Source organism: Carassius auratus, unplaced genomic scaffold, assembly GCF_003368295.1.
Source record: "Carassius auratus strain Wakin unplaced genomic scaffold, ASM336829v1 scaf_tig00214714_1_2670353, whole genome shotgun sequence".
In the NCBI taxonomy this organism is placed as follows: Eukaryota; Metazoa; Chordata; class Actinopteri; order Cypriniformes; family Cyprinidae; genus Carassius; species Carassius auratus.
This window is the reverse complement of record NW_020527778.1, coordinates 1,181,173-1,192,549: the sequence shown is the minus strand read 5'-3', so window position 1 is coordinate 1,192,549 and position 11,377 is coordinate 1,181,173. Positions and strand designations below refer to the sequence as shown.

At 33.0% G+C, this 11,377-nt stretch overlaps 2 protein-coding genes across 4 annotated transcripts; both read left to right on the top strand.

Moving 5' to 3' along the window:
• The first annotated feature begins 166 nt into the window (after positions 1–166).
• On the top strand, positions 167–5,544 carry LOC113092767 (butyrophilin-like protein 2). Of its 3 annotated transcripts, none has more exons than XM_026258500.1 (9): positions 167–306; positions 911–989; positions 1,119–1,448; positions 2,122–2,457; positions 2,679–2,798; positions 3,254–3,301; positions 3,911–3,961; positions 4,403–4,423; positions 4,590–5,544. In XM_026258500.1, the coding sequence occupies exons 2-9, from the start codon at positions 953–955 to the stop codon at positions 4,877–4,879; spliced, it is 1,233 nt and encodes a 410-aa protein (XP_026114285.1). In that variant the 5' UTR covers positions 167–306; positions 911–952; the 3' UTR covers positions 4,880–5,544. The 3 variants fall into 3 exon arrangements, with proteins under 3 accessions (XP_026114285.1, XP_026114284.1, XP_026114286.1); XM_026258499.1 differs by having other exon boundaries at positions 4,403–4,447; XM_026258501.1 differs by lacking the exon at positions 4,403–4,423.
• A 48-nt stretch (positions 5,545–5,592) lies between these two features.
• On the top strand, positions 5,593–10,961 carry LOC113092762 (uncharacterized). The gene is made up of 9 exons (XM_026258493.1): positions 5,593–5,686; positions 6,471–6,540; positions 6,660–6,989; positions 7,546–7,875; positions 8,261–8,419; positions 8,516–8,563; positions 8,837–8,932; positions 9,279–9,434; positions 9,738–10,961. Exons 2-9 carry the CDS (start codon positions 6,504–6,506, stop codon positions 10,046–10,048), a joined length of 1,467 nt encoding a protein of 488 aa, XP_026114278.1. The 5' UTR covers positions 5,593–5,686; positions 6,471–6,503; the 3' UTR covers positions 10,049–10,961.
• The last annotated feature ends 416 nt before the right edge of the window (positions 10,962–11,377 follow it).

The window sequence follows — 11,377 nt, the reverse complement described above, 5'->3', positions numbered from 1 at the left end:
CATTTTATTTATATTATGCAGTTTAATGCATAGTTAACTAAATCTAAAAATGTATTATCATATTTATTGGTTTGTGTGTCAACGGGATGTAAGTAAAAATTATAATAAAAAATAAACAACATTAATTAATTAACATTGGATATTCAATCTAATGATATTTTTACAGAAATCTTTGGTGACTGAAGGTGAAACAGCGTTCAAGGAAATGAATCTCACTTGTTCAGTTCTTACTGAAACTTAGAGAAATCTCACCTGACCAGATGACGAAGTGTTCGGGGAAAAACATTTGTCGCTGCGACAAGGAAGGTAAGCACGTTTACTTATTTAAGCAATTTACATTATACATGTTTAATATAAAAATCTGATCGTATGTAAGTTGAATTATAACCACACTATGAATGTGTCTCAAACATTAGTGTGGTTATAATTCATAGGTTGCTTGTCTCATCTGAAGTCAGAGTTTACACCTCTAAGGCATCTTAAACTAAAATCTTTAAAACACCTTGGTTATTTTTTTATTTTTTAATTTTTTTAAAGTTCTACATAGCATTGGAAAATAGTTTTTTGGATGTATGAACTGCATGTAATTGTATTTATTGATTTAAATAATTTTGTTTAATGTAGCACAATATCTTTATTTCTTTATTATTAGTATTATTATTATTTACAAAGGCCATATATTACCAGTAAAGGAGCAAGTGCCTTTCATTTTAATATGTATAATTTCTAAAACAGTCTATTTTATCCATGCTGAGCAATATAGTTATATTTACAGTATATGCTTTTAGAGGTTTGAATTAAATTGATTTACTGCTCATCAACTTAAGATATCTCATAAGGAGTGTTAAACATCATGTGAGGACATATTCATGGACACATTCATGTTGTCATAGTTTGTTTTCTGTTACAGTGGATTTTCCATCGGTGTCTCAGATGTGCAGAAATATTGAAAATGGCTGAAACTAAAGAAGTGTCAAAAACTAGTCAAGGCAAGTTAAATGAAAAATAATGTGTAACACGCTTCGGCTGAGTCTCACTGTACATAAAACACTATTACAGAAATGGCACATATAACCAGGTATTATTTTTACTATGTTATTTTTCTCTCTTTTCTTCAGGGTTGTCTGTTGTCTGCCAGTCTGATATTGTATTTTCCCATCCTGGAGATGATGTCGTTCTGTCATGTCATCTTAATCCGGCTGTCAGTGCTGCTTCAATGGAGATTCAGTGGTGGCATAAGGAAGATCTAGTTTTCCATTATAAGAATGGAAAGATGACAGTGAACATAGACTTTGAGGGTCGAGTGAGTCTCCCACTGCAAGATCTACAAAACGGAAATTTGTCTTTGACTCTCAGAGACGTCAGGAGTTCACAGAAGGGTCTCTATATTTGTGAAGTCACCCATGAAAGTCAGTCAATACAAGATACTGTTTTTCTCCATATCAGCTGTAAGTATTCAACTGAACAAGTTTCAAAGATAATCCATATTAGGTAAAACATCTTCAGTTTAAAATTGTAGAAAGTTGAAATAGATCCTCTACCTCCGCTGGTAGAGTTCTGTGCAAAATAGTCACAGGTTTGATTCTCTTGGAGCACAAGTACTGATAAAATGCTCAGTCAAGTCACTTTTATTTATAGTTTTCCACAATGGACATTGCTTCAAAGCATCTTTACAGAAAAATATTGCCTTAATAATATCTTTATTAGACAACTAGATTAGGAAGCAAGCTAGAAAAGGAGAAATGCCTGTCAAATTAATGCCATATATCAAAGTCTGCCTTTTACATTTAAAATTAAATTTAAAATTTTAATTAAAATTTAAAATTAAATTAAAATGTATAAATTTAGCAGACGCTTTTATCCAAAGCGACTTACAGTGGATTCAGGCTATCAATTTTTACCTATCATATGTTCCCCAAGGGAATCAAACCCCCAACCTTATGCTTGATAGCGCAATGCTCTACCAATTGAGCTACAGGAACATTACTTTTGACACCAAAAGTTCCAACCTCTGCTAATAAATCAGAAATGACATTGTTAATAAACACTCTACAGTTTTAAAATCATTATGAATGGTACTACTTTTCATGTTTTTGATAATAAATGTAGTTCTCTCTCCAGCTGTAGACTTTAGTCTTGTGTTTTCATCTGACCCTCTGTGTGTGGCCCCTGGGGAAGATGTCATCTTACCTGTTCATCTCTTACCTGAAACCAGTGCTGTGTTCATGGAAATCAGATGGTTCAAAGAGACAGAGCTCATTTATCAGTATATGAAAGGACAGGAGATGACAAATAATGACTTTGAGAACCGAGTCAGTCTGTCCATCCAGGAGCTGAGGAGAGGAAATCTTGCTCTGATTTTGAGAAATGTTCAGTCATCAGATTCAGGAGACTATACATGCACAGTCTTTCATGATGGATGTCAGAAGAGAGGAGTAGTTCACTTGCAAGTTAAAGGTAAGAAATTGTTCAAATGGTGTCTGCTGATTCTCTTCTGTAGTTCATACACTTGTATATGCATATTTAACTTAGTGGCCTAAGACTAAAACTGGACTAAAACATTATGGTGACTAGCAGGTTTGCATTAAGTCGTTTTTATGTTTTAGTTAACATGCATGATGAAATACATATGCTGGTAAGCTGAAGACTGATAAAGTACTTTATTTGGTTTATTTTAGAGATTGAGAGAGTGAAACATCTCTGCAGTGTCATAAAGCAAGCGCATGAAGACATTATGCAACAAAGAGTAAAACTTAATGAAACCATAAAGTTGCTTGAAGAAACACTCAATATTGTTGGTAAGTCTGAGAGACGGTGAGAAACAAAATTGATCTTTAAATTATAAAAAAGAAAATAAAGAGATTTTACATGAAAACTATTGCATTACTGTCACAAACTGCCGGTTTTGGTTCGTCTTCATCTGTTTTTATCTATGGCCTGTTTTTTACGTTATGGTTTCTGATTAATGAGTCATCACCTGTTCATTATTTGAGTTCCTCCTTTCATTCAGTTGTTGTCTGGTGTTGTTCATGTGTAGACGCGCTGTTACATTTCCTTCTCGGATTTGGATCACCTGAGTTTGTTTTATTAAATATCCCTTTGTTTGTGGAAACCTGTTTGAACATTTTTTCATCTTCTTCCTCTTAACCTGTGTGTGACAATGACCAAGTTTTTTCACTGGAATTTATACATTTTTGATTGTGACGTATTATGATGATTTTGATTAATTTTGTTTACATGTTTTCAATTTTAGATCGGTCATCTAGCCATTTAAATAGTATGGAAGGGATTCCCCCATTCAGTAAGACACCACTTTAAATGTTTTTAAATGCTCATGTGTGTGTAATTGATAAGGGTTGTGCTCCATTGAGAATGGCTTTTTAATTACAAATTCAGTTTCTCAATTTGAGCTAAGGCAGACAGGATGGCTATAGAATTTGGTTGAAACGAAACAAAATGAGTATTAATTTTGTAAGAATAAGAAATTCTTATAATTAATTAAAAAGCAGAGTTTATCAAGACAAACTTTACATTTTGGATTGACAAAGCCTTGTTTGAAAGTTTTGAAGAAGTTCCGAACTCGATGACAGCTCAATTTAAGATTGATTTGTACAATTCAAAATGTTGAATTTCTTTCATTTTAAATGCAATTCAGTAAATGTGTAATCTTGCCATTCGTTTTATTGCAATTTACTATGACCAATTAAATTCCAACTCGATTTAAAGAGAGTATTTCATTCAAGTCTAATTTTGCACAACCCAGCAGAAATGATCATGTCACTGTAATCTTTGATTGGAAGAGCCATTGAGGTTTAACTGATCATGTAATATTCGTGCCATGTTTTTATATGGGGTTGACATTGACATACTAAATTACCTTATTTTCACAATATCTTGTGGTTTCCTGCAGTGCAAGATCAGAGCAAACTCGAAGGATTGGACATGGAAAACAGGAGAGCAGGTAGATGCTTCCTTTATGCTTCTGGTGGGGAAGATTTTATATCATACAGTGTCTTGAAGTGCCAAAAGTAGTTTATTTACTTTTACATTTTAAAGCTTTTCATACAAAGATAGGTTTTCTACTGACACTGTACTGATTCCTCCACAAAAATGAAAAGACATTTGTCAAAAAGACTCGAAATGATGGCTTCTAGCTCCAGCCAGGGGTGCGTTTCCCAATAGCATGGTTGCTAACCTGTTAGCAACTTAGTTGGTTGGCAATGAGAAATTGCATTGCAACCAACAAAGTTGTTAACTTAGTTAGCAACTATGGTTTTGGGAAAAGCACCCCAGATTATTACTAGCCCATAAACAAAAAAAAGTACACTGGTAGGATATAAAATTACAGAACAAAGTTTAGAGATATTCTCTGATTGGCTTTGTTTAAATTTTTAATTTTCAGATTCTACATGTACCACTAAAAGTATGGAAGAATTTCCCCCATTCAGTAAGATACCACTTTACCTCCTTAGTAGACACTGTACTTGCATGTGTGTTTGTGATTTACTTCTGCATATATATGTGATTTATTTAGTTCAAGTTTAAGTTATGCATGCCCTGTTTCTTTGCTTGTCTGTCAATAACTGCAGTGGAAGAAGAGCGTAGCAGTCAAAGAACAATACAAACTAGAGAAGAGGGTAAAGCTACTGAGCAAGAGTTATCATCAGAGAGAGCTACACGAGCCCAACAGAGCCCAAATCAAGAAACGAGACACGAGACTGTGGCTACAGACCAAGAGAGATCTTCATCAGCTGTACCACCACAGATACAAGAGAGACCAGGAACATCACAATCAGATGCAGCACAAACACCACCGAGGCCAGAAGACAGGAGGCAAAGGAGTCAAGAAAAAAGAGAGAGAAAATGCCACATTTTGTAATTAAATATACTGTTATTTACTACAGGTTTGTGATTAAACATTTGTCACAGAGTCACAGTTTTTCCTACATTAAACTGTTCTGAGTGATCTGGAATCATTCTCATATTTGTGAAATCCAAAATAATGTTTTGGTAAGTGATTTTAACCATGCTGCTAACTTAAACTATGTGCTTTTACATAAAGTAGTGTTTCTGAATAATCATGTTTTCTGATTTGGGGTTTGATTACATTTTAGGGTATACTGCTACCTCAAGTACGTGAGATTACATGCATTGATTCAATAAATCTCTGTAGTCCTCATATTTGTCACTTTAACTGTTTAGTTCAACTCAAAATAACTGGTCAACATTTACTCACCCTTGTATCATGATGGTCTTCAGGATGTGTCTGGGATCTGCACTGACCACCGGCAAAATACTCTCCATGAGGCCTCACTGTCTGTATAGTTTATAAAATATTAAAAAAGAAAAAAAACAAATATAAAGCAAATGTATTTAGATATTTCATTGACCTCACTGGAAATTCAATATCTGGATTTATACTTAAATTAGGATTTAGTAAAATAATGTTAGCTCCAATCTAAAATAAAGTATTTTTGTTTTCTGTGTTGTAAATGACACATGTTGTTTAATAAATGACTTTCGACCTAAAATGTTCTCATAATATGTGTGTAATCTGGGTAGTTATGTAACATTTGGTGATAGATTAAGAAAGTAAAAGTGAAAGGACGCTTCAGAATGAACTGAACCGTACAAATCTCACCTGACCAGTCTGGAAAACACCTTTGCCACTGTTAACAGAAGGAAGGTAAGCAGATTTATTTTCTTACAAGTTTGATACATGCTGTAAGATTCAACCTGATCGTATATAAGGTGAATTATATTCAAACTACAAGACTAGTGCCTCTGATTGTCGCTCGTTTGAGCCGAAGTCAGAGATTTGAAACTATGAAAATATTTGAAGTAGCCTACAAACAACCGTACTGTGTTTAAAATGTTGTAGAACAACATTACATTACATTACATAAATAGACTATTTTTCTCCGTGTTTGTTCTTCATATCTAATATCAGTTTCGTTATCACTAAAAAGCAAATAACAAGGCAATTTCTTTCTTTCTTTCTTTCTTCTTCTTCTTCTTATATAATTTATAAAGGACGTAGTTTAACGTAAACGAGCTAGCTCCTTTAGTTTTTGATTTTTTATTTCTAATTTGCATGTTGTCTCTTCTGCCTGTAGGGGACAGCAATGAGCCTAATACAGTTTACAAATGTATTTTCCTTTTTTTAATATTTTAAGTATGATAATTACTTATTATTAGATCTTACGTTTTGTGTTTTTAAGTTTTAGACAAAGTGACAATATTTGTAACAGATTCATTCATTGTTTGATTTTACCTAATTTACAAATCACTTATGTGATTTATGATGGAGATTTTTCAATATCTTCAGATAGTAGCATCATATTTACATCTGTTTTATCCATGCTAATCTATTTAATTAATATTAAAGTTCAATTTTGATATATTTTATTTATAAGTTTAGATGGTTTTAACGCAGTTGAGACCCTGTCATAGTTTGTCTTCTGTTACAGTGGATTTTCCATCGGTGTGCAGAAATATAAAAAATGGCTGAAGCTAAAGAAGTCTCAAAAACTAGTCAAGGCAAGTCCAAAAAAAAAAATGATGTGTATTACTCTAATGCTGACTGTACATTTAACACTATTACAAAACTGGCACATCTGGTATTTTCATAATAGTAATATTATTCTCTCTCTTTTCAGAGCTCTCACTTGTATTTCCATCTGAAATTGTATATTTTGATGCTGGAGATGATGCTGTTCTATCATGTCATTTTGAGCCAGCAATCAGTGCTGCTTCAATGGAGATCAAGTGGTGGAAAAAGGCTGATCTGGTCTGTCATTATAAGAATGGACAGGTGACAGTGAACAGAGACTATGAGGGTCGAGTGAACCTCTCACTGGAAGATCTACACAATGGAAATTTGTCTTTGACTCTCAGAGACGTCAGGAGTTCACAGATGGGTCTCTATATTTGTGAGGTCATCTATGAATGTCAAAAAATACAAGATACTGTTTTCCTCAATATCAGCTGTAAGTATTCAACTAAAAACAAAACTTCAAATCTACTTCAGTCTGAAGCTGTAGAAAACTGAAATGTCCCTCTGTCTCAACTTGTAGAGCATTATCCTAGTAATGCCAAAGTCACTTTTTTGATGCACAGTAGGACAAACTTTGTTTGTAGTTTATTTTATTTAAAGTTTTCAAAGCATCTTTACCAAAAAATATTACAGTAATAATATCTTAAACTCTGTTAAGGTCCGTTTGTGCATTTAGCAGATGCTTTTATCTAAAGCAATTTACAAATGAGGAACAAAACTATTTGTAAAAAGGCCATTGATGTGTTATATAAAATGCCAAGTTTATTAGACCACTAAATGAGAAAGCAAGCTAAAGATTAGGAGAAATGGCAGTATTATTTAAAATTGTGCAATATTTCAAAGTCTGTCTTTTGAGTCCAAGTTCCAACCTTGTAAATCACTAGTAAATCAGAAATGAAAATGATAATAAACACTCTACAGTGGTACAGTTATTATGAATGTTACTTTTATTAATGCTTTACACAATATATCTGTTTCTCTCCCTCCAGCTGAAGACTTTAGACTTGTCACTCCTGTTGGAACTGTATCTGCTGACCCTGGATCAGAAGTCATCTTACCTGTTCATCTCTCTCCTGAAACCAGTGCTGTGTCTCTAGACATTAGATGGTTTAGAGGGACAGAGCTCATTTATCAGTGTAAGAACAGGCAGGAGAAAACAAACCATGAGAACCGAGTCAGTCTGTCCATCCAGGAGCTGGAGAAAGGAAATCTTGCTCTGACTTTGAGAAACTTTCAGCCAGCAGATTCAGGAGACTATACATGCAAAGTCTTTCATGATGGATGTCTGCAGACAGGAACAGTTCATCTGCAAGTGAGAGGTAAGATATTATAAAAACTGCAGCTGCCATTTCTCTTTAGTATCTCAATTCTGAACTGTAGTTTGTTCATGGAAAATATATCTGAACTTCTAAGATATATTTAATGTACTGTATGTTGTAGTATATTTAATAAATAGCAAGTTTACATTGCTGACAATTGAAACTTGGGTTATTTTGTTATAGTTTACATATATATAAAATATTTTTTGCTGTGTTTGTGCTATATTTATTTCAAACAAATACTACTTCGTACTTTGATTATATAAAGCAAAGACGTATACATTTTAAATTATGGCTTTGGTATACAATTGTGTTTTGTGGCCACAACTTCTGTGCTGCGACACATTTAAAAATCACCTTGATATTATATATATATTCATTTCAGAGATTCAGACGAGTGATGATCCTAGAGTGGTACATCTCCACAGTGTGCTAAGAAAAGTACAGAAATATATTCTGCAACACAAAGAACAACTATTACAGGAAACTTCCAATGTTCTTCAAGAAACATTTATTCAAGATGAAATTAGAAAAATAGCCTTTGGTAAGTCTGAGAATCAATGAGAAAAAAATGCTATACATAAAATAAATAGCATCTTTTTCTGAATTTGATTGATACAGGGTTTTTTTTTTTTTTCAGACCCTACTCTTAGACGTTCAACTAGTATAGAAGGAATTCCTCCCCACAGTAAGATCTCACTTGTAAACATGTGTGTGTGTGTGTGTGTGTGTGAGTTTGCAGATTATCAGATTATTCTACAATATTATTATGACTAATGAAATGATAGTTACTTTAGTAGGAATAGCTATTGGTGTTCATTTAATTTGTGTTGTATGTAAATTTGCAATCCATTAAAAAACAAATGACAGGTTATTTTAATATTTAAATATTAAATATATTTAACTTTTAATTGATGTATTGTTTAAATTAATTGTATTGACATATTGTGATTGTTTGCAGTGAAAGAGGAGGACATGCACCACAGACACACAATCATGGAGAAACAATTGTTTAAGCCAAATATCTTTAAGAAACGTTCTTCAAGTGTACCAGTCAGTAAGTGTCACATGTTGGTATATAAGATGTATGCAATTGCTGTTTAACTCTAGATTTATTTTGTTGCTTTTTAAACTTTACATTAAATTTTTTATTTTTTATTTTAATTCTTTCAAATTAAAGAATGTGATCAAAATTTCAAAATATTCTTTTGTGAAATGTTTTGATTGGAAAAAGTATGTTTGTTCTGTATGCCTTTTAAAACAATTGCTACTTCGTACATTGATATATAATGCAAAGACGTATACATTTTGAATTGTGGCTTTGGTATACAAATGCGTTTTGGGGCCACAACTTCTGTGCTGCGACACATTTAAAAATCACCTTGATATTTGGTCCATTTCAGAGATTCAGACGAGTGATGATCCTAGAGTGGAAAATCTCTACAATGTGCTAAGAAAAGTACAGAATGATATTCTGCAACCGAAAGGACTATTACAGGAAACCTTACATATGCTTGAAGAAACATTAGATCAAGATGAAATTAGAAATATGGCCTTTGGTAAGTCTCAGAAGCAATGAAAAAAATGCTCTACATAAAATAAAAAATAAAAAAAATTCTGACTTCATTTAATTTTTTATTATTATTATTTATATATTTATTTTTGCTTTTTAAACTTGACATTAAAATGATATTAATTTTAAACAGAAAGTTGTTTAAAATGAAACAACATTGTTAGTCTTAGTCTCTTGTGGTCCATTGGAAATGGAGGACTGACTTACAGAAACATTGCAGCTGCATTTGTTTTGTGATGTTGTTATGTTATGCATGACCTGTTTCTTTGCTTGTGTGACAATATTGCAGTGGCTGGACACGATGGTGGTCAGCAAGTGTTGTCACAGCTAAGAGATATAATAGAAGAATCAACCATTGTCCCTACAAGAGCTAGGACACATGCACAGGAGAACCCTGAAACATCAGTACAAAGTACTGCCACAGAGCAAGAGACATCCTCCTCGGATCTACAATCACAACTACGAGAAAGAGAAAGACCATCAGAATCAGTCATGACACCAGCAGGAGAATCAACACCAACACCAGAGAGGCCAGAAGATGGAAGGCAAAGGAATCAACAAGGTCACGAAAATAGAGAGGAAAACTGTCAGATTATGTAATATTTCAACAAAAAGTAGGAGATATACAAATATTATCTATTGAGGTTAATCATGTTAATACAACAATCTTAATATCTTATTTAATGAATGTGTCATGTTGGAGTAGACTGAAATCAATCCCAATTTTTGTGTAATCCCCAAAACCACACACTCTAACTCCAAACCCTACTCTCCAAAAACAAATATCCAAAACCAATTTCTGACATCCAAAAGCAATTTCAGTATACCATATGAAGGAGAGATCACACCAATGACAATAACTGTATCAATAAAGGTATAGTTTTAATTTGTTCAAATTTAAAAGAATATCAAAATCCATTCCAAAAATAAAATGATAAATGCACACAGGAATAATATTGTTAAAATCCCTTTCATAACTATTTTTCAAACTGATGAACCATAAACACATATACAGGCAATCAAGCACCTGACTTTACAGAGCTTGAGGATTTCAACACTTATCATGTTGGTGTGGATGCTAATGTAGTTATTGATATAGTTATCTTATATCCATCATAAAACTCTAAGAGCGATTTTGTGATGTCAGAAAAAAAAATAGCACAGGGGTTTTCATGTGTGCGCATGTGTATGTGTGTGTGGTGTCTGTCTGAAACATGAACCGCTTGCATTAGACATCAGGAGGGTGACTACAGAGTGTGTGTTATAATTTGCATTAGTCACTAACTTAGACAAGCTGTCATTTCTGTTTGGAAACGGAGCGTAAATATGGAAGTCTTTCAAATATTTATTATCCTGTTGTGCTCTCCATAGGACCAGCGATTAGTCGACATCAAGCTTAAAGCGTGGCAGAGCATTGAAGTCGACTAGTCGATTAGTCTGTGCCATCCCTATTGTGATTAAACATTTGTATAGAATAGAGCTCGACTAAATGGCCATATTTTGTCACAGTTCCTACATTTCAGATGTGTTATGGAGTGATCTGGAACCATTCTCGTATTTGTGAAATCCAAAATAAAGTAGCTGTAAGTGATTTTAGCCATGTGGCTAACTTAAATCATGTGCCTTTACAGATAATACTGTGTTTCCAATTAATTATGTTTTCTGATTTTGATTTGTAAAGAATTTGTGTTGCTCAGACTATACACAACAGTACATGTGTATAAATTAGTGCTGTCAATCGATTAAAAAAAATTAACTAATTAATCGCACAATTTTTTTAAATTAATCGCGATTAATCGCGATTAATCGCAATTAAAAGACTGAAACTTTTTGGATATGTAAATGTAAAATGTAAATAATTAATGTAAACTCAAGACAAAGAAACTATTTAAATTCAAAATATGATTGTTTATTGGAATTTTTGTTTAA

What these genes read in the sequence shown, in the direction of transcription:
- LOC113092767 (XM_026258499.1), top strand. Translation starts at nt 953, where the DNA reads ATGGCTGAAACTAAAGAAGTGTCAAAAACTAGTCAAG. An exon ending in GGAAGGGATTCCCCCATTCA is followed by an intron (nt 3,302 to 3,910) that starts GTAAGACACCAC and finishes GGTTTCCTGCAG; the next exon opens with TGCAAGATCAGAGCAAACTC. An exon ending in GGAAGAATTTCCCCCATTCA is followed by an intron (nt 4,448 to 4,589) that starts GTAAGATACCAC and finishes CAATAACTGCAG; the next exon opens with TGGAAGAAGAGCGTAGCAGT.
- LOC113092762 (XM_026258493.1), top strand. Translation starts at nt 6,504, where the DNA reads ATGGCTGAAGCTAAAGAAGTCTCAAAAACTAGTCAAG. An exon ending in AATTAGAAAAATAGCCTTTG is followed by an intron (nt 8,420 to 8,515) that starts GTAAGTCTGAGA and finishes TTTTTTTTTCAG; the next exon opens with ACCCTACTCTTAGACGTTCA. An exon ending in TTCTTCAAGTGTACCAGTCA is followed by an intron (nt 8,933 to 9,278) that starts GTAAGTGTCACA and finishes GGTCCATTTCAG; the next exon opens with AGATTCAGACGAGTGATGAT.